Source organism: Notolabrus celidotus, chromosome 11 (genome assembly GCF_009762535.1).
Source record: "Notolabrus celidotus isolate fNotCel1 chromosome 11, fNotCel1.pri, whole genome shotgun sequence".
Lineage (NCBI taxonomy): Eukaryota > Metazoa > Chordata > Actinopteri > Labriformes > Labridae > Notolabrus > Notolabrus celidotus.
In genome coordinates this window covers 4,524,561-4,545,293 of record NC_048282.1, presented here as the reverse complement: position 1 = coordinate 4,545,293, position 20,733 = coordinate 4,524,561, and the positions used below count along the sequence as shown (strand labels likewise).

General features: G+C 37.4%; 1 protein-coding gene across 2 annotated transcripts in view; it reads left to right on the top strand.

The window, feature by feature from the left end:
- LOC117821376 (collagen alpha-1(XX) chain) overlaps window positions 1-20,733 on the top strand; it is a 64,553-nt gene that overhangs the window by 6,271 nt on the left and 37,549 nt on the right. For both annotated transcript variants that reach the window (XM_034695590.1, XM_034695591.1), the window contains exons 3-8: window positions 2,390-2,494; window positions 7,292-7,435; window positions 11,625-11,798; window positions 15,807-16,001; window positions 18,278-18,445; window positions 20,444-20,563. In XM_034695590.1, the coding sequence (XP_034551481.1) occupies window positions 2,390-2,494; window positions 7,292-7,435; window positions 11,625-11,798; window positions 15,807-16,001; window positions 18,278-18,445; window positions 20,444-20,563 (906 nt within the window). The remainder of the gene's footprint in view (window positions 1-2,389; window positions 2,495-7,291; window positions 7,436-11,624; window positions 11,799-15,806; window positions 16,002-18,277; window positions 18,446-20,443; window positions 20,564-20,733) is intronic.

Below are 20,733 nucleotides of genomic sequence, written 5' to 3'. Positions count from 1 at the left end.
CCATCCTTCAGCATGGCTCCCCACACGGCACTGAATCCACTTCAAGATCCTGCTCATCACCTACAAAGCCCGACTCTCTTCAACCATTTAAAACCAACTCAAGACCATAGACTGTGTAGATAATGGACATAGTATCGGTGACGTCACCCTTCTGTTTCTGAAGCAATGTTTTGAGGCCAATCGTCGGCGGCAGCCATATTGCTGCTGTTGAGCGATTGTGACGTAAAGAGGCGGGCTTTGAGCCTCCTGGCCAACAGCTACAGTCTCCCCGCCTGTCAATCAAGTCAGCTGCGCCTCTCATTGGAAGACTCTTAATCTAAATATCTTTGAAACTACAGCGTTATGAAAACATTCACCCCCCTACAGTGTGTGCCGATCGAGAAATGAGCTATCCAGACTACACTCGTTTTTTGAACCAGGCTGTAAACATGTTTATTTCTGCTGTAAAGATCCTCTTCTTTGAATTGGTGTGTATGTGGTTTCCTGTACTTCCGGAGCCAGGCTCAAGCGGATCCTCGATGAACTGTAGTTTTTAGCACTTCCTTATTGGACTCATATTTTTAGACCTCTGTGTTTGTTCTGTTTTATCTATTTGCTTTATTTTTTCACACTTTCTGTAAAGCAACTTTGAGTCCCAGAAAAGCGCTATATCAATTATTATTATTATTAAGAATGTGTAGCCTACACCACTGTTGTTGGATGGTACACTTGCAGGGACCTCACAGGGTCTAGAAAAACTTCTGTGTCATTTTGAATTTAACTTATTTTAATAACCTCCAACCAAAGCAGTATTCTGGGTGCAGTAGCACAGGGAGTGTGTGGCTGCTAGTCCCCATCATTTCTCAGAAAAAAATAAAAAATCCAGTTGTACGTAAAATGTGTATTAAATATGAATGTAAATATACATATCTCAAAAAATTAATTCATAAATTGTAAAAAATATTAGAATTTCTGATTTATTTTGAAACTTCTCCCAGGAAACCCACTGTCATGGGCAGTGCGGCTAGCTAGCCAAGTAACAGTAGGCAGAAGAGAATTTCCAATTTATTTTAAAGAATGACACCATTAACAAAAACACTAAAACAATAAGGAAAAATAACATCAACAAGAACACAGACAATGATGCTGGACCACCTGCTGCAGGAGCTTCAACTGTGACAGCCACTGGGTTGAAGTGTGCACCCCATGGGGACATTTTTGGCGCTCTACTTTGTCGTTAGAAACCATGTTCCCTTTTGCACTCAGACGCGACACATGCATATTCCACAGATGCCAAGCTGACCAGGATCCCCTGTGGGTGATACACCTGCTATTGACAAGTACCTCATACAACCCTGCTTCAAAGACTGAACAAAAAAGGACAAATATTTCCTGAAACATCTTTCTGAAAACTGAAAACAAACGTAATCAAAAGAATATCTTCTTTCCAAATTGACTGAGAGCTTTCCACGGTTTAAATGATTTAAACAGAAACATGTCATTTCTGTTGCTTCTACAAAAATAATATGATCTGTAGTTAATGATTACATTGTTAAATTAAGATTTTAAAATACATTACGACTTGGTAGCATTAAATCAAGTTGCTTTTGATTTTTCTTATTTCATGATTAACATAAACACATTCATAAATCTATATTTATAAAAGTAATAGTAAGTAAGATTTGAGGGTCTTAATGATGAGAAATGATGGCCACAACTAGCTATTTTTGTCAGTGGGTCTGTTAGACCTTGACCTCAGTCTCTAACCCCCCTTCAGACCCTTTGTGTTCCCCTGCCAGACACCCAGGAGTGGACCCTACATAGGCCCCTCTCCCAAGTACACAGGAACACACACACATTGTGTAGGGTCACACACTGAAAGAAGCAATGAAGACAACCTTCTGTGATTCATGTCCACACTCCTCTGCCTTCTTTGCCTCTGACCCCCCCATCTTCCTCTCCATCTGTAACCCTGCCACACTGTAACTCTGCGACGATCCTCTGACACGACCTCCGACCCTCTTGTCCCTTACAAACGTCCTGTTCCTGTTTCTATACCAGACGAGAGGACAGGGCATGCTTTGATGGATGAGGGGGCAGCTGGAGAGAGGGATGGACGGAGGGTGGGCGGATGGAAATATGAAAGACGCTGCTTGTTGGGAAACCCCTGCTGGAAATTATGTAGATGATGTTGAAAACAAGAGATGGATTTGATTTAAGGAGAAGGAAGTGAGAGGGGAGAGGCCGCCTTGGAGGAGAACGAAGAAAGCACAGATTGTCTCTTTGATCTCAGAAATGTCTCAAACTGTCCTGCTCTCCTCTTTCTCCTGACCCAAATCCTCATCCAGACTCACAACCATGATGAAACCTGATGTTTTATTGTCCCTGTTCTGTCTCTGTGGTCGTGTAGGTCGTCTCAAGCTGACGGTCTTGTCTGAGGACAGACTGCAGATGAAATGGAAGGAGGCCGATGGACCCGTTCAGGGCTACAAAGTCCGAGTGAGACCCATCTCAGGTGAGACCCCTTGGCTGTGTTGAAGTGTTAAAAGCAATCCATCCATCCACTTGCTGTCCTTGATACTTAGAACTTAAAACTGGCACAATCAAACCTATGGGGAAATCAGTTTAAGTGTATCCAAGTGCAAATATACATTTACAACAAATCTGTATGCTAGTAGAGATTTACCTTTTACATGGTGCAGCTTAGTGTCCAAAACATTTATGAAAGCATCTGATATAAGTGCAGATAGACATTATTTCATCATAACATGATGACTTCAAAGGTCGATGCTATAACAAACGTCTAACAGACATAGTTTCTACTGTCACAACCTTTATTTGCATGTTTTTCAGAACATAGAAAGAGTGGTTTAAACACGTCATTGTAATTTGGTGCTTATTGTATAACCATGGACAAAGATCGAGGAGTTAATTGATATAAGTAATTTGTTTAATCCTCACCCAAATATACTGAATTACAGTTTAACGTCTAGTTAGTAACCAGGGATTCTAAAAACAAAGGAAATAAAGAACAAACTTGGAGCAAAATAGGTCAATATTATCATACTTCTATAGCAGCTGGGAAAATGCATCCATATCACACTTAACGCATTAAATCATTGACGAAAAATTAAGTTCCCTCCCTATTTCTGTACAGGAAAGCTTTTATTGTTTGATTTTATTTAATTTTAGCTCTGATTTTAAGGGTCTGTTTTTTAAGTTTGTATGTTTTACGTTTTATTTCATTTTATTTTGTCTCGCTTCATAATGCAAGTTCATTTGTGTTGTTTTTGTCTAAGCTGAAAATTACAAGAGGTTGTGTGAGTGCTGTGTTTTCCACATGCACTATATAAATAATGGACGTAGTATCCGTGACGTCACCCATCTGTTTCTGAAGCGATGTTTTGAGGCCAATCATTGGCGGCAGCCATATTGGAATTGTTGAACTCAACCAAACTTAGTCTGAGGCAAAGAGGCGGGCCTTTAGCCTCCTCACCAACAGCTACAGTGTTCCCGCCTGTCAATCAAGTCAGCTGTGCCTCTTTTAATGGTGACATATCACGCATTTTTCATCAATATATATTGGTCTAAGAGGTCCCCAAAACATGTCTTTAAAGTTTATGCTCAAAAAAACACTTTGAAATCAGATTTTGGTCTGCCTGAAAAGCCCTCTTCTTCAGTCCTCCTCAGAACACTCTGTTTTCCCTCTGACCACGCCCCCTCAGGAAGTGGATGTGCCTCAGCTGTCCAGCACGTTGATCTAATGTTTACATGTTGGCTGAATATACACGGCTGCTCAGAGATCACGTTACTTCAACCCTCTGAATCTGATCCTGACAGAGAGGCGCCTGTAGCAGGACCTTTCTGAAGGATTGGTCACAGATTTAGTGTTTCTTGTTGTTTTATTTATCAGTATGTCGACGTGTGTCTTGGTACACAGCTACAGCTACAGCTATGAACATGTAGCTATGTGGCTATGCTAACTAGTGCTAGCACTTATCCATGATAAATAAAAATCATCCACTAGATCTTCAAATCTGCAGACGTGGGGAGTAAAACCGACCTTTGTGTTTATTAAGACAGCCTACAACTAGCATGACTCCCTCCTAAGCGCCTTGTTAGCACACATTTATGCAGGTAATGAAAAACGGAGGAGGGGATTCAGTATTATTTTATACAGTCTATGGGCTGAACAAGCTCCGAGCTCTGACTCCGTGACAGACCGGATATTGTTGTGACGTAACAAAAACATGGAAGTCTGAAACGGCTCGTTTCACACACATTTACAGAAAGGTGGAGAAATCAGAACAGAGGCAGAATGGATTTTTTTCATTCTCGGGGGGTTTGTAGACATGCCAGGGACACATATTTCAGGTAGAGAACCATTAAAAAGTCCATTTTGCATGATATGTCACCTTTAATGGAAAACTGGGAATCTTAATATCTTCGAAATTGCTGCGTTATGAAAAAAATTCACCCCGTACAGTGTGTGCCGATCTAGAAATGAGCTATCCAGACTACACTCCAGGCTGTAAACATGTTTATTTCTGCTGTAAAGATCAGCTTTTATGTAATGGGTGTGTATGTGGTTTCCATTACTTCCAGTGCCAGCCTCAATCGGATCCTCAATGAACTGTAGTTTTTAGCACTTCCGCATTGGCCTCATATTTTTAGACCGAAGGTTGCCGCTGTGTTTTTTACCATTTGAAGATTATATAGTAAAATGGATGTGACAAAATCCAGTCATGAACTTTTTCTTCTATGTCTGAGGTTCAGGCCTTCGTTCCCACCGGTTTTATCTCTCTGTAATCCAGACAGCTTTGAATGTGTCAGCTCTCCTGCTCCACAGGCGATGGTTTGGATAAGACGGCAGCTCCCTCCTCTTCATCTCTGATGCTTCCTGTCCTTCGTACTTCTTTCATAACATTGTTTTCACTCTGTCAACTTCTTATCTCCCATTCCACAATGTGCAGCTAAGCCCAGGCTTGTTTAGAAGACAGACAGAGGGGGGCTGAGAGGAAGAATTCAGTCCAACATGAAACTGGAGGTGTAGGATCTAATCTGGAGGTGGGGGGGTGGGGGTCTTCCTTTAAGAGGAGGTAAGAGGAGAGCAGTCCCTGAGGCTGTTTGTGTCCTGAATGGAAAAATAATAAAGCCATTTAAAATGTAGGTTTGTTGTATAACACCCAGAAATGTATGATATTGGCCTCTTTGGAATTCTCTACATGTTTTTATGTGTTTCCTTCATTTCATGTTGCTGTATGTATGCTATTATGTTTAATGTGTGTGGTTTTATTATCATGCTGGGTTCAAGATGTCTTGTTTGTCATGCATTGTGAGCTCATCAAGACAAGTTCCTACTGGTGTTAGATTTTATTATAATGTAGATGACAGAACTTACATCGAAACTAGTAATTAGATTGACTATTTTAATTTGGTAGAGGTGCCACTGGTGTTAAAAGTTTGGAGTAATGATTCATGTGCAGCTAAATTCTTTGTCCTTAGTGTGGCCTCCCATGTTGTGTTTGCACTGATAGTGAACTCTGTTGGTGAAAAAATGATCCTTGAATGGCGTAAACCATCAATTTTGAAAAGTCTCTGCTTGTCTTGTCTCAGAGCACTCACTAATTTTATGTTGAAAGTTTACCCTCAATGACTTGCGGGGCAAAGCCAAACTACCCTTAGCTAGGGTCATTATCTGTGAGTTTTGTTGTTGTAGCGTAACGTGAACTTTTTGGGGGATTCTTTTTGGCCTTAACTTCTCTTCCAAAATGGCCAGCTCTAAACTAACAGGAACTTTCTTCAAGCTCTGTCCCAATGATCTATAGTTTTAACTTGGATCTTTATGGTGCTCTATACATACCGGCTTCTCCTATATTGGTTGCACAGTGTTACTCCTGCCAACATGTTCCCTTTTTTATTTATTTTTATTTTTATTTTTTTATTGTGCAACAAATGTGCTTAAGAAGAAAAGTGTGACCAAGTGATATTAGACAGAATCACAAGTAAAAGAGGCACGAGTATGCAAACATAAAAAAAACAGAAAAACAAAGAAGTGATAACAATATTAATAATAATGATAATAATAATACTAGATTGATAGATTAGATAGATAGATAGATAGATAGATAGATAGATAGATAGATAGATAGATAGATAGATAGATAGATAGATAGATAGTCCTTTACTCGTTCCACAATGGGGAAATTCAAGTGTCACAGCAGCAAAGTAGACAGTGCAAAAAAAAATGTAAAGCAAACAAGAGACTTTAAAGTATAAATTATTAAAAGTTATTAGCAATTAAAATTAAAATTAAAGAGTTACAAAATAAGCATATCTTACAACATACATATATATATATATATATATATATATATATATATATTATTGGTTATATAGTCTGACCACTGCAGGAAGAAAAGACCTGCGGTATCTCTCCGTGAGACACCGCGGGTGAAGAAGTCTGTCACTGAATGAGCTACTTAGAGTTGTTATGGTAGCTTTGCTATCATCCTCCTGTCAGCCACCACCTCCACAGGGTCCATAATAATGATAATAATAATAATAATAATAATAATAATAATAATAATAATAATAATAATAATAAAAGGAAAGCAAAGGTAAAAACAAAAACAAAACAGCAACAACTAAACAAAACAAAAAATCAGACAAACAAACAAAGAAAAACAATTCATGTTTACAGAAAAGTAGAGCTGAAATAAACTATAAAAAGTAAGCAATGAAAGAGGGAGAAAAATAATAATATTAAAAATAGGAAAGTAAATAAATATATTATATCAATAATGATAGTGAAACAAATTCGGCTCAATGACCATGATTAATACTAAGTACAAAAAAAACAAATACAAATGTATAAATAAACAAATAGTGTGTCTGGTGTGGGTTAATGTTTGTGTGGGAGGGCTGAAGGTATGAAGGTTAGTGAATATCTTCCAATGTTTTCCAAATATGAGAAATGGAAAGCAGAAAGATTGATAAGATAATAAGGAGTAAATAATTATTTTGTATTAATTATTAATTTTTTTCTATGTATTGGTGCTAAACAATAATGTCTTCTTGTTATTGGTATCAGGAGCTTGATAGAGAGAAGGGGAGAGAGAGGGAGAAGGAGAGTAAAGTAGAGTGAAAAAGTAAGACAGGAAACAGACAAAAAAAAAAAAATGAACTAACTGCCAGCATCTTCTCACTACTCATGTGTCTAAAAGACCTCAAGTACTGTAAAGTGTCTCGAAACGTAATGGTAAACAGTTTAGAGGCAACACATTAATCAACCTTCTCTCTTCTTCTGCAGATGTGCCGCAGCCGGAGCTGATGCTGACCACCACACGAGGCAGGGCAACGGTGGCGGGACTGGACTTAAACCAGGAATACAACCTCCAAGTCCTCGTGCTCAACGGAACCACGGAGAAACTACTTGCTAAGAGACGATTCACCAGTAAGTCATTTAATTTAATTTGAGTTTATTTGATTAGGACAATGCACATTAAGCAACATCCAATAGTGTGCCTCAATGTTAACATGCCAGATCCAGTACAATAGCTAGATTTCATTCGTAGTCCAGAGGCAGGTACTTACAGAAAACAAAAACAAGATTTAAAATTACAGGATGTCACAGGACAGATAGCGGGACGCTACATGAACTGACTTAAAAACAAGTTTTACATAAAATGTAAACTTTTATGACATTATAAAAACAGGACTGAAGGTGAGGCCAAAGCCTTGGAGAACGGGCATCAAATGAGGAAACAGATTATTCATGGCTACATGACTGGTTTGTTTTGAATGTTTAAGTGTTTTTTTTAAAGGTTAAATAGTAGTCAAGCTAGGGATGCATCCCTCACACAAGCCCAGGGACCTTTGAGAAGTACTACCCCCCTAGCAGGGGCTTTTTGGGGGGGAGATTATCTACCCCTGAACTAAAGTTAGACCCTGGGTCCTCTGGTTGAAACGCATGTAGTTCAGGGTAAAGTTCCTTCGGTCGAAAAACGCCTTTATGTGGTTTCAAGCTGGTGTAAAATACTACTACTACTTCAAAATGTGTTGATCCTTAATCAGCATCCACTTACACACGAACACGACTGAAAAACTATCATGTATGCAGTCAGGCTCTCTTAGAATTAATAAATGTGCGAGTACAAGCTACGCTTCTTCTAGGGACATGAAAGATTTCAGAGTTGAGGGGCCCAGCATGATGTACATCTATGAGAGCTGAGATAATACAAGTGTGTGAGCTGCTGTTGACTCAGTTGCCAGTAGTGTGAGATATCAACAAAGTCATGATATAAGAAGAGGTGCATTTTTGGCATTCTTGCACGTTTTTATGCACAGCCTACACCCATATCAGAGCAAGTAAATGAACAAGCACGCACAAACCATACAATGGAAAATGATAGGGTAGACTTCTTTAGGTGGATTACAGGCTGAAAATAGGTTTGGTTTGAACTGACATATATACTTACATGAGTTAAGTGTGTTTCTAGGTTGTAAAAGCAACCTCACAAAGGCACCCTTCTACCCAACCACACAGTAAGTTACAGCTTTCGAGGTACTCAGTGATGGTTTAGGTGTGTCTTAAAGTTGAGTTTACAAGTTCTTTTAATGAGGAGAGGAGCAGTAGGAAGAGGAGGTGTTGTATCACCTGTGTTTGGAGTTACTATGATGAGGAATTGGTGACAGATTTTGCAGGTTTATTTTTTTGGAAATCTTTCTGTGGCTTCATCAAAGTCACTTCTCATGACATTGATGGATAATGCCATCAAACATTTGTGTTCTCCCTAATTAAGGAGAAACCTCACTTTAGACTTTCATGGTGTTACTGTAGGGTTCATATTAAATTATATAATATCTTTATGTAGCCTGTAGTTACTTGCAAGCCGTGTTAGTATAATAAGGTTACTGTGTCGAGTTGAACAAGTCCAGGCAAGAGTGAAAAGCATGTTAACTTGGAGATTTGCAACACCGGCTGTCACACTGGAATGATGGCAGTCTGGGAATTCCTTCCTGATGCGTCTTCCCTTTCCCACCTGCTTTAACCCCCTCTGGGTCTGTTTTTGAGCCGTGCCAATGATAGTAGGTTACTGTGTCGAAGCAGTTCCTACTTCCTTGGAAATTTCACCCTCAATTTGCCATTTTTGACCTTGTCTCTTAACTCAAGGCATAGCTGTCTGGCTGACTCAATGTGAGGCTTTGTTGACAGGAGCGTTACACTCATGTTAAAAAGACGATTCATAAAACAAACCAGGGAATAGTAGAAACATGCTCCAACTTCACCTCAAGCACTTATATCTTTCCGATCTCAAATTTATTCTGAGATGTTATTCAAGATAATGAGCAGTTCAGTCATGCTTTTGCATCATCAGCATTCAGACTGCCCTGCAGCCATTTAACACAAGAAGCAGGGGAAAGCCAATATTTCACAGAGCTGCCAGCGTCAGCAGTCTGACCTGGCATGACTGTGTTTATATTCCGTGCTGACAGGACAAAACATCCAAAAGCATGGACTCACTTCACTAAACTTCATGGAGTTAAGTGCAGTGAGATCCACACTAAACTGCTGTATCAGCACGACATGAGTCTGTTAATCTGTGTGACTCAGACGAAGTAAAACTCAATATTTCATCTTCTGGTTATTAAGAAGTTCAGGTAACTTCACTGAGAGCCAGAAGCAAAGATCACTGAAGCGGCTCTGTGTTTTCCAAAAGCGTGTTGTCGTTTGTGGTTATTCAGTCTTGATACATCAGGTTTTGAGACGTCTAAATCTTCAGTGTGATATATTTTATTCTGAAAAACCTGATGTATACAATCAGATACATGCAGTGCACGGATAATCCATCAGGTGCGAGTTATTCATGCACCAGTAGGACGTCACTTGAGACATCCAAAATGTCAGCTGTGGATCAGAGACCCACTCAAGGTTTTTCAGGGATATTTTTAACAATTTTGAAAAAGTTTGGATGAAAAAAACTTTCAAATTGTTTCTGAAACTTCAAGAGGAATACTTACTGGATTGATGTAATGTAAAACTAATTAATATTTCATAACTTCATTTATAATCAGTGTTGAAAATGTGTGTATCAAAATTAATACAGCAGGTATATAAGGTAATTTATTTACAGACCTGTCAATCATAATTGTATTAAATTTCATACATTGTTCATTCCATAAAGCAACATACATTCTTTTTATTATTTAAGAACATGTTTAAATGACATAATCAGGTATATTTAGAGTTGAAATTCAGATATTTATAATGTATATTGTGTATTTTTATATATGTAACCTGCTGTATCATGATGATTGATGATTGGTTGAATGTTGCCATGGCTCCCTAATAAATAATTGTGTTTTGCTCAATGAATTCCACTAAAAGCTGAACATTCAGAGAAGAAATATACAATGAATTTATTTTTTTATTTTTTTTGTGTAGCAGATACAAAATATGTATGACGTTGTCGTGCAATATGAAAAAAAATAATTTGTATGTTTGAAGTTACTTTGGGAAAAATTTGAAGGAAACACAAAGTTTGATGGGCTAAAAATGTTGTTTTTATTTGTTTTAGTTTGTTTAAAAAAGAAGAAACTTTGAGCAAAGAAAATACACCAAAAAGCCTTATGTATCAAATATGATACAAATTAAAACTCATATGAAAATAGCTGTTCAATTTGTATTTAATTTTTTGTCAGGAGATCCATAAACACTCCATTTTCAAAGAATTAGAATTTCTGGCAATAATTTGATGGTACAGGCTTTACAGGGTTTAGTGTACAGCTTGTCTACAATTGCTCCAGCATTGCTCTGTGAAAACTACATTATTACTGCATACAAACAAAAGCACTCTGATTGAATCATCTCACTCAGGATGCACCATGCACTGGTTTAAGGCACTACGAATGTGTTTCTAAATAACAGGCAGCATCAGTCTCAGCAAATGTGTGTCTAACATGAGTCTGGTCCTGCTGGAGGTTTCTGTCTGTTAAAGGAAGTTTGTCCTTGCCACTGTAACTTGCTAAATGCTGCAAAGTGCTCTGCTCATGGTGGATTAAGATGAGATCAGACTGAGTCCTGTCTGTAAGATGGGACTGGATCTGATCCTGTCTTGATGTTGGGTCTTTGTTAATAATAGAACATAGAGTGGTCTGTACCTGCTCTGTTTGAAAAGAGTCTGAGGATAATGTTTGTTGGGATTTGGTGCTATACAAATAAAATTGATCGATTGATTAAGCATCCACACTTTCTGCTAAATAATACAACATTAAACTGGATTTTTTTTCTGTATTTTGTCAGTAATTTTTCTATTTTTCTGCAACTACTTTTAGAGAGTTGCATCAAAAAGAGTACTGACAAGTCTGCTATCTGCAAAAAATATCAGTATCGCTCTCAGTATCAACAAAATCCTGATGATACCTATCCCAAAGTTTGATTCACGTGCACACCAAATATTGTTCAATTTTCAGCAGTGGGAAAAAACATTGAAAAAGCTTAAAGAAACATCAACACTTATTCTGTTACTAATTCAAATCCTGCAGTCTCAAATGTTTCCATAGGTAGAGGAGGATTAGATTCAGGATATACATGTGTTTACCAGAAGTATAGCATTCCTTCAGCTGCAGTTCTTCTCTTGCAGTGGAGAGTCTGCGGGAGGAGGAGATGATCCGTAGCGGCACCAGAGATCAGAGGAAGAAGATGCTGCCAGGCGGGTCGGGGTCAGGAGACCTGGACGATGTAACGGAGGCTCTGCTGGGCCTGCCGACAGTTCTGTATCCAGATTCCACCACCTCTGCTGCTGCTGCTACTGCAGGTGAGGCATGCTCAGAGATAATAACAGTTCACTCACATACTGAAATATTAGTGTGACTTTGGTATTTGGTATTAAAAGTGGCAATTCACAAAACTAATCCAAAGTCATTACCAAAGGGTTTCTAAATGAAAAGAAGTGTTCATAGGAAACAAGGGGTTGCGGTCCACTGGTTAGTAAGTGAATAACATAAACTGGATAAAATTTCTCAGGTGTAAAAGCCATGTTTCAAAGCAACTAACTTCAACATCTATATCTACTCTAAATGTCTTTGATTATAACATATTTAATGGCAGTTTACACTGCTTGGAGATTAAATGTCAACATCAGAATCTTGAGAGATCAGGTTAATTTGTCAAAGTAAATCATACAAGACACAACCTCACATGTATGATCCTGAAGTGGTGGACGAAACAGTTTTACGTAGGTATAACCAAAATAAGAATACAAGAATATACATTATACATGTTACAAACATACATTGAATACGTAGTGCGTTGTCTGTATAATAAAAAACATGAATATAAGAGTAGGAATCTTAATAGTTCTCTATAGATTATTGGAATGGATGCTGTCTGGAGCACAGCTAGAAGGAAAAGGAAATGACCTGAAGGGCTGGGATCCTAATTCCTCTTCCTTATTCTTGCAGCATCTGGTGTAAATAGCTGTTATGCAGGATGAAGCACAGCCTATTGTATTATTGTAAATTCAGCTGTCTTACCTTGAGACCTCATGGGATTCAGAAATGATACCCCAACGCCAGGCAGAGGAAGCTAAGTCTGTATTTGACGGGGTAAACTGACATTATCCGCAGGACATCATTCAAAGGCATTACATACCATCCACTTCCTTGCATTGCCGTTAATCTGCTTCCACATAATAACTGCTGGAAGAAAAGAAAAACGTCCCCATGCATGTCATCCCTCTAATCATTTTCTCTGTTTTGATGGATTTGAGTTTTCACTTTCTGTAAATCTATCTCCATGCTCTTTAACACGATAAGCCTCCTGAATGTACTGCCACAACTTTCTTTATGAACACCAACACATCCTGTGTATTTACCATTTAAAAAGAGGTCATACATATACAGTTTAATGGTTCTTACTCATCTTTATTCTCACCATGGATGCCTCTATCACTTTTGTCTTTTTAAATTTCAACTTTAAAATTTCAACCCAGCTATTTAGTAGTATTGCAAGTATTGTTTTCTCTAGTACCCATGTGATCCTTGAGAATAAGAGATAACCTGACTTCCAGCACTTGCTTACTCCAGGACTATTCTATTAAACTTGTGCAGTATGGAGCTCTTATCGGGATATTGGGACAGGTTGGGTTATGAGGAATGGGTTGATGATAGATCAGGCGTATCTTATTGTGCAGTTTTCTGTGTACAATTTGTGAAAATAAATAAAAATATTCCTGAGGGAAAAAAAGAGGCAATAAAAAGCAGAGAAAACATGAAAGAACACCCAAACTGTGATTACCCACGCAGGACCTTTATGTGTAACAAAATATGGTACTTTTGCATGGTTTACAATTATAGCCACAACATTAGGTATTAAAAATCTGCCTGTTGCAAAGTAAGTAAGTAAGTAAGTTAGGAAGTAGGTAAGTAATTCAGTAAGTAAGTAAAGAAGGAAGGAAGGAAGGAAGGAAGGAAGTATTAAGTGAGTAAGTAAGTAAGTAAGTTAGGAAGTAAGTAAGTAACTAAATAAGGAAGGAAGGAAGGAAGGAAGGAAGGAAGGAAGTATTAAGTGAGTAAGTAAGTTAGGAAGTTAGGAAGTTAGGAAGTAAGTAATTAAGTAATTAAGTAACTAAGTAAGTAAGTAAAGAAGGAAGGAAGGAAGGAAGGAAGTATTAAGTGAGTAAGTAAGTAAGTAAGTAAGTAAGTAAGGAAGGAAGGAAGGAAGGAAGGAAGGAAGGAAGGAAGTATTAAGTGAGTAAGTAAGTAAGTAAGTTAGGAAGTAAGTAATTAAGTAAGTAAGTAGGGAAGGAAGGAAGTTAGGAAGTAAGTAATTAACTAAGTAAGTAAGTAAGTAAGTTAGGAAGTAGGTAAGTAACTAAGTAAGTAAGGACGGAAGGAAGGAAGGAAGGAAGGAAGGAAGTATTAAGTGAGTAAGTAAGTTAGGAAGTTGGGAAGTTAGGAAGTAAGTAATTAAGTAATTCAGTAACTAAGTAAGTTAGTAAAGAAGGAAGGAAGGAAGGAAGTATTAAGTGAGTAAGTAAGGAAGGAAGGAAGGAAGGAAGGAAGGAAGTATTAAGTGAGTAAGTAAGTAAGTAAGTAAGTTAGGAAGTAAGTAAGTAAGTAAGTAAGTAGGGAAGGAAGGAAGTTAGGAAGTAAGTAATTAACTAAGTAAGTAAGTAAGTTAGGAAGTAAGTAAGTAAGTACAGTTTGTTTAGTGTAGAACCTTTCACAGAGCATGGTCACTAAGTGCTTCACAGAGTATAAATATAGGACAATACAATAAAATGTGGAATAAATAAAATAATAATGATAGCAGAAAAAATAATCCATAATACGCATTCCAACAGATGGTCAAAAGCCATAACAAAGTGAGTCTTTAGCTGCTTTTTGAAAGCTTCAGTGGAAACAGGACAGCATATTTGGGCTGGAAGATTGTTCCACAGAGTTGGAGCCACAAGCTCAAAGGCACGGTCACCTTTAGTTTTTAGTCTAACACGAGGCACAACAAGCAGACCCTTATCTGAGGATCTGAGGGGTCTACTGCAAGCAGCAACCTCCGGTCTCAAAATATGAAGCCCATGCAGACGTGTTATAAACTGCAGTTCATCAAGTGTCCACTAGAGGCTGTCTGCAGAAGCACATGAAAATACATACACACCCATTCAAAGAAGACAATCTTTACAGCAGAAATAAACATGTTTACAGCCTGGTTCAAAAAAAGCCTTGGGTCTACGTTAATTTCTATATAGGCGGGGTGAATTTTTTTCTAACACGATGGTTCAGAAGATATTAAGATTACGAGTTTTTGCCCAAAGAAGGACGCGACTGACTTGATTGACAGGCGGGAACACATAGCTGTTTGTGAGGAGGCTCTTTACCTCACACTATGTTTGGTTGAGTTCAGCATCACCAATATGGCTCCGGCCGACAATTGGCTTCAAAACAGCGCTCAGGAACAGACGGGTGGGAACTGTATTCTGAATCTGATTAGAAGTCAGTGTAAGGAGAATAGGATGGGGGTGATGCTGGTTTTCTTACTGGACCTGGTAATCAGTCTTGCAGCAGCGTTTTGGATTAATTGTAGTCGTGAAGAGAAGATGTATTGAGGCTGGTGAAAAGAGAGTTGCAGAAATGAAAGCGTGAACCAGCCTTTCTAACTCTGCGTGTGAGACCAGGGATTTCACTTTTGCTATGTTTATTAAGTGGAAGAAGAATGAATGGTTGTTGTCAAAAAGTATTCCATTATCAAAAATTACACCAAGATTTTTGAGGGTGGGGGGATAGCAGCACCATGCAAGAGGAACTTTTGTCAGAAGCCAAGTTGTTGAGTTCTGTTCTATTAAATATTCCAGAGCTGGTTAAAGGAGCAGGGTGATGAAGGATGTTCATAAGACTTCAAGAAAGTTAGAAATATACAGTGTATGTATATATATATATATATTTGTTTCTCTGCTCTGGTTTTTGTTGCTCTGCCATCAGAACATTACAAGACAAAGAGAGAGCATGGCACAAAAACACACATTTAAAAAGCAAACAAGACCACACAAGCAAAGGAAGTTTAATATACTGTGTTTCTGAACCCCAACATCAAAGCACTATGAGACAAATACACACACTCTAATAACAGCCCAGCTCCAGTAGGTGTAACACAGGAAGTCAAAGTTGGCACAAGATGGAAGGAAGGTCGACTTGGAGCCTTCTGTTAAAGTGTTAAACGTGAAATAATGTTTCTCACACTTCTCACTTTGATGTGTTTGATGTTGGGTGGATTTCCCGTCACATTTAGCCTCATCTTGATCGAACCTCACTCATACTCTTTCCTCCAGAGCCCACAGCTTTAGAAACCCCCTCTTCTCCTGATGAGACGCCAGAGAAAACCACCAAAGAGAAGAAGAAAAGGAGGAAGGAGAAGGAAAGGGATCGTTCAAAGATGGAGAAAAAGGAGGAGCAAGGGACGACACAGGGCAAAGAAGCAGAGGAGAAGCCCCGGAAGACACCTTTTCCTACTCAACCGGTGACAGGTAACCTCTGCACCACGCTGTTAACCAAACATCACTTAAAATGTGATCCTTCCTCTGCTGACCTCTGTTTTTAGATAGTGGTGATTATGATAACTTCCTTCAATAGCTTGTTATCAGAGCGTCTGACCATCACTGTCTTTCCTCGTCTTGAGCGCTGAGAGCAGTAAGTGCTGGTCTGAGATGTGATGACAGTGTTTAGGAAAGGGAGGGACAGGTAGAGGAAAAGATAATGACAGGCCGACTCGTTCAGCTGTGAGGCTGCATGTGTCCTCCATCTCACTCATCGTCCGAGGGAACATACCGACACTCACATGCATTAAAACTTGTTCCCGCTCATGTCTGCACCATGTCGGCACATGCACATAACATGTACACGCCCACCTTTTCACACCTGCGACTCCTTTTTCCATCCTTAATGCATACAGAAAACTATGGGGCGCCGTTTTTAAAATTTCACACACTGAAAATTACAGCTACAATTCTCCACATTTAGCTCCAAAACGCCATAAAAATGTAGTGTGAATTTACAAAAGTCATGTTTTTATCACATTTAGAGGAATATTTGTGATCTTCTGTTATAAAAAAAATATTTTTAACTTATAATCACTGTTAAATCTAAATGTTAAATGTTAAATATAAATGTTGATTGTTAAATCTGAATGTTAAATGTTAATTCTAAATGTTAAATCTAAATGTTAAATGTTAAATATAAATGTTGATTCTTAAATCTGAATGTTAAATGTTAATTCTAAATGTTAATTCTAAATGTTAAATCTAAATGTTAAATGTTAAATATAAATGTTGATTGTTAAATCTGAATGTTAAATGTTAATTCTAAATGTTAAATCTAAATGTTAAATGTTAAATATAAATGTTGATTGTTAAATCTGAATGTTAAATGTTAATTCTAAATGTTAAATGTTGAATCTAAATGTTAAATATAAATGTTGATTGTTAAATCTGAATGTTAAATGTTAATTCTAAATGTTAAATGTTGAATCTAAATGTTAAATGTTGAATCTAAATGTTAAATGTTAAATATAAATGTTGATTGTTAAATCTGAATGTTAAATGTTAATTCTAAATGTTAAATCTAAATGTTAAATGTTAAATATAAATGTTGATTGTTAAATCTGAATGTTAAATGTTAATTCTAAATGTTAAATGTTGAATCTAAATGTTAAATGTTAAATATAAATGTTGATTGTTTAATCTGAATGTTAAATGTTAATTCTAAAAGTTAGATGTTGAATCTAAATGTTAAATGTTAAATATAAATGTTGATTGTAAAATCTGAATGTTAAATGTTAATTCTAAATGTTAAATGTTAAATATAAATGTTAAATGTTAAATATAAATGTTGATTGTTAAATCTGAATGTTAAATGTTAATTCTAAATGTTAAATGTTGAATCTAAATGTTAAATATAAATGTTGATTGTTAAATCTGAATGTTAAATGTTAATTCTAAATGTTAAATGTTGAATCTAAATGTTAAATATAAATGTTGATTGTTAAATCTGAATGTTAAATGTTAATTCTAAATGTTAAATGTTGAATCTAAATGTTAAATGTTAAATATAAATGATAAATGTTAAATATAAATGTTAAATATTAATCTAAATGATAAATGTTAAATCTAAATGTTAAATGTTTAATCTAAATGTTGATTTTTAAATCTGAATGTTGATTGTTAAATCTAAATGTTAACATTAATATAAATGTCAAATATTAATATAAAACTAAATGTTAAATGCTAAATCTAAATGTTAAATGTTAAATCTAAATGTTAAATATTGCTCTGTGATCCTGAATATTTAGATTATATTCAAATTCCCACTGCCGTCGAGCGGAAAGCGAAATTTACTATATAATATACTGTATAAGCTAAATATATAGGATTGCACAGTAACATTTAACATTTAGATTTAACATTTAAAATGTATATTTATATTTAGCATTTAGATTTAGCAGTGATTATAACTTAGTATATTTTTCACAACATAATTAGATGTGAAGAAGATCACAAAAATTCCTCTAAATTTTATTTAAAAAAGTGACTTAAAAATTCACACCATGTTTTTATGACGTCGGCGCTAAATGTGGGGAATTGTAGCTGTTATTTTCAGTCCGCACATTTTTACAAACAGCGCCCCCTAGCTAACTGTTTCCTGACTTAAACTTTTCATTTACATGTGAACTCACTTCTATACAAGTGACAGAACATTTTCCGCGCTCTATTACTCGCTTGACTTTTTCCTACATGCTTTCTTTCAGGACTCTCTCCAAGGAAGCCATTTGAGTGTGACAGCAGTGCAGCGGCAGACATCATGTTGTTGGTGGATGGTTCCTGGAGCATCGGACGCACCAACTTTAGACGGGTCAGAGACTTCCTGGAAGGTCTGATGACACCTTTCAAAATTGGACCAAACAACATTCAGATTGGTGAGGATAAGGATCAGACCCTTGTTGAGCATTAGAGTCTTTCTATTACCATCTGTTACCATCTGTTATTGCTGCCCTGCTAGCTACATGTATGGTAGTAGAGAAGAGATATCAGTGATAGTAGTGAGGTTACAGACCAATCCACTGTAGGGGACCAATACAACAAGACTCACACCATCCTCCAGTGATCATGTGTTGTCTTGAATTGAAGAGTCTTTTCAATTAAAGCTGGGGTTGGTAGTCAGATTTAGATACACTTTTTGTCATACTGGTTAAAATGATCTTTATGTCCTGATGGCAATCAATACATGATGTGTTCCTAAAAAAGAGTGAAAAAAAACTGCTATCTACAACCGGAGTAAACCTGGGAAAACACCAACCAATCACCGTTTTTTGGCTCCCCAAATTTTAAACCAATCAAATCACGTCCAGCCGTTCTGCCCTCTTCCTGCGCATACATCATTGCCCCGGCGTGCACTCCTCCGAGTCCCCGTCTCCTGCCTCTACTTCCCCTGACTCTATTTACTGCCCCTCTCGCTCGACCTCGGGCCTGTCCCCTCTGACCTGATGAGGTGCTTTGCTCAGGACTGTAGTCCGGATCAGAGTCTAAAAAGCTCTCACCAACAAGCAGAATAATTAATGACGTTCAGTAAGTCCTACAGAAAATATATATGTATTGTAGCGTCCGTCCGGACGCTGTAGGGATGACGAGCCGATTCGTGAACACGTTGAGCTTTAATAACCGGTCACTGTCGGCCGTGATCACGCCAACCAACAAAACAACAATCAATGTTTGAATGAATGAAAAACTTCTCCTCTCCTCTCTCCCACTCACACACTCTACACCTCTCCTGATGCCTTCACTGACCGTCAACACTGTAGGAATTAAAAACATCTACACTGAACACGTTTAACAAACAGTAGAGCTGTTACAGTATTATATATGTGTTATAACTTTTCTCCTGATATCGTGTCACCAGTACAACTGGATAATGCTAGCATGCTAGTTGTGAGTACTAACAGCAGCCATGTTTGTTTGTGTTTTTAACTTTCACTATGAGAATGTTTTGGTGAGGACCGGTTTTGAATCAGTCACGATCATATGGTCGAGAATCAGCGGCGCTCGTGCATGTGAGCGGGGGGGGGGGGGCTCCGAGGGAGGAGGGGAGGGGTTAGACGGAGTCATGAGGAAAAGCTACATTCAAATTTATGCTGGTTTTCCGAGACTACCAACCCTAGCTTTAAACCAGCATAATAATGTGAACCACACACAAGAGACCGTCTCTTCAATAACTTTAAAAAATATTTTTAAATTATTACAAATTATTTTATTCTATTTTAAAGGAACATTCAGCTTATTTATTTGTGCTTTTATTTATTAGCTTATTAGTCATAGGTTTTATGCATTGGTTTGCACTGAATTACTGAGTTGTGGATGTGTGAAACACATTTTTGTTTTTATGTTAACATAAAAATTACAAAGAAAGAAATCTTGAATCTTGAATAACCTTATGAGGGAGGAAAGCCTTAAAAAGTGATTTCACTAAATTTGTCTGACTTGCTGTGTATCCAGCATGCTTTACCACTGAAGTGGTTGCTTGCTTCTTCCAGCCCCATCTTCTTGGTAAAATACTGTCACATAACTGAATACATCTCTCTGCATTTATTCTGACATATTGGTTAGACCGGTGTACAGGAGTTTTCTTATTTTGGATGGGATTGAATCGGTCATAAAAGATAACTGTTAACCTGTATTATTGTCCTGTTGGTGAATGTTCATTTTGCTTCAGTCAAGAGGTGATAGGATACAATCAGTGAATTTTCTGCAGAAGCTTTTATGATTACGATTTAACTTTTGGTTTGATGAAGATAAAAAAATATGGATTAAAACTAAGGTTATTAAAATCAACCACTTAAAGCATGGTGGATCTACCTTACAAGAAGACTTTCACTCACAACTAAATTTAAATCTTGTGAAACTGTGTGTTTTGTTCCCAGGTCTGACCCAGTACAGTGGAGACCCTCGCACAGAGTGGCAGCTCAACAACTTCACCACTAAAGACCAGCTGTTAGAGGCAGTGAGGAATTTTAGATACAAGGGAGGAAACACATTTACAGGTAAACACACATCACACTTTGTGCCTCTAAGATCATCACTGTTCATCACTTTACACCCAGTGGAATACACTACCAGTCAAAAGTTTGTAAACACCTTCTCATTCAAGGGTTTTTATTTATTCTAATTATTGCAAACATTGTAGATTAATACCAAAGACATCAAAACTATG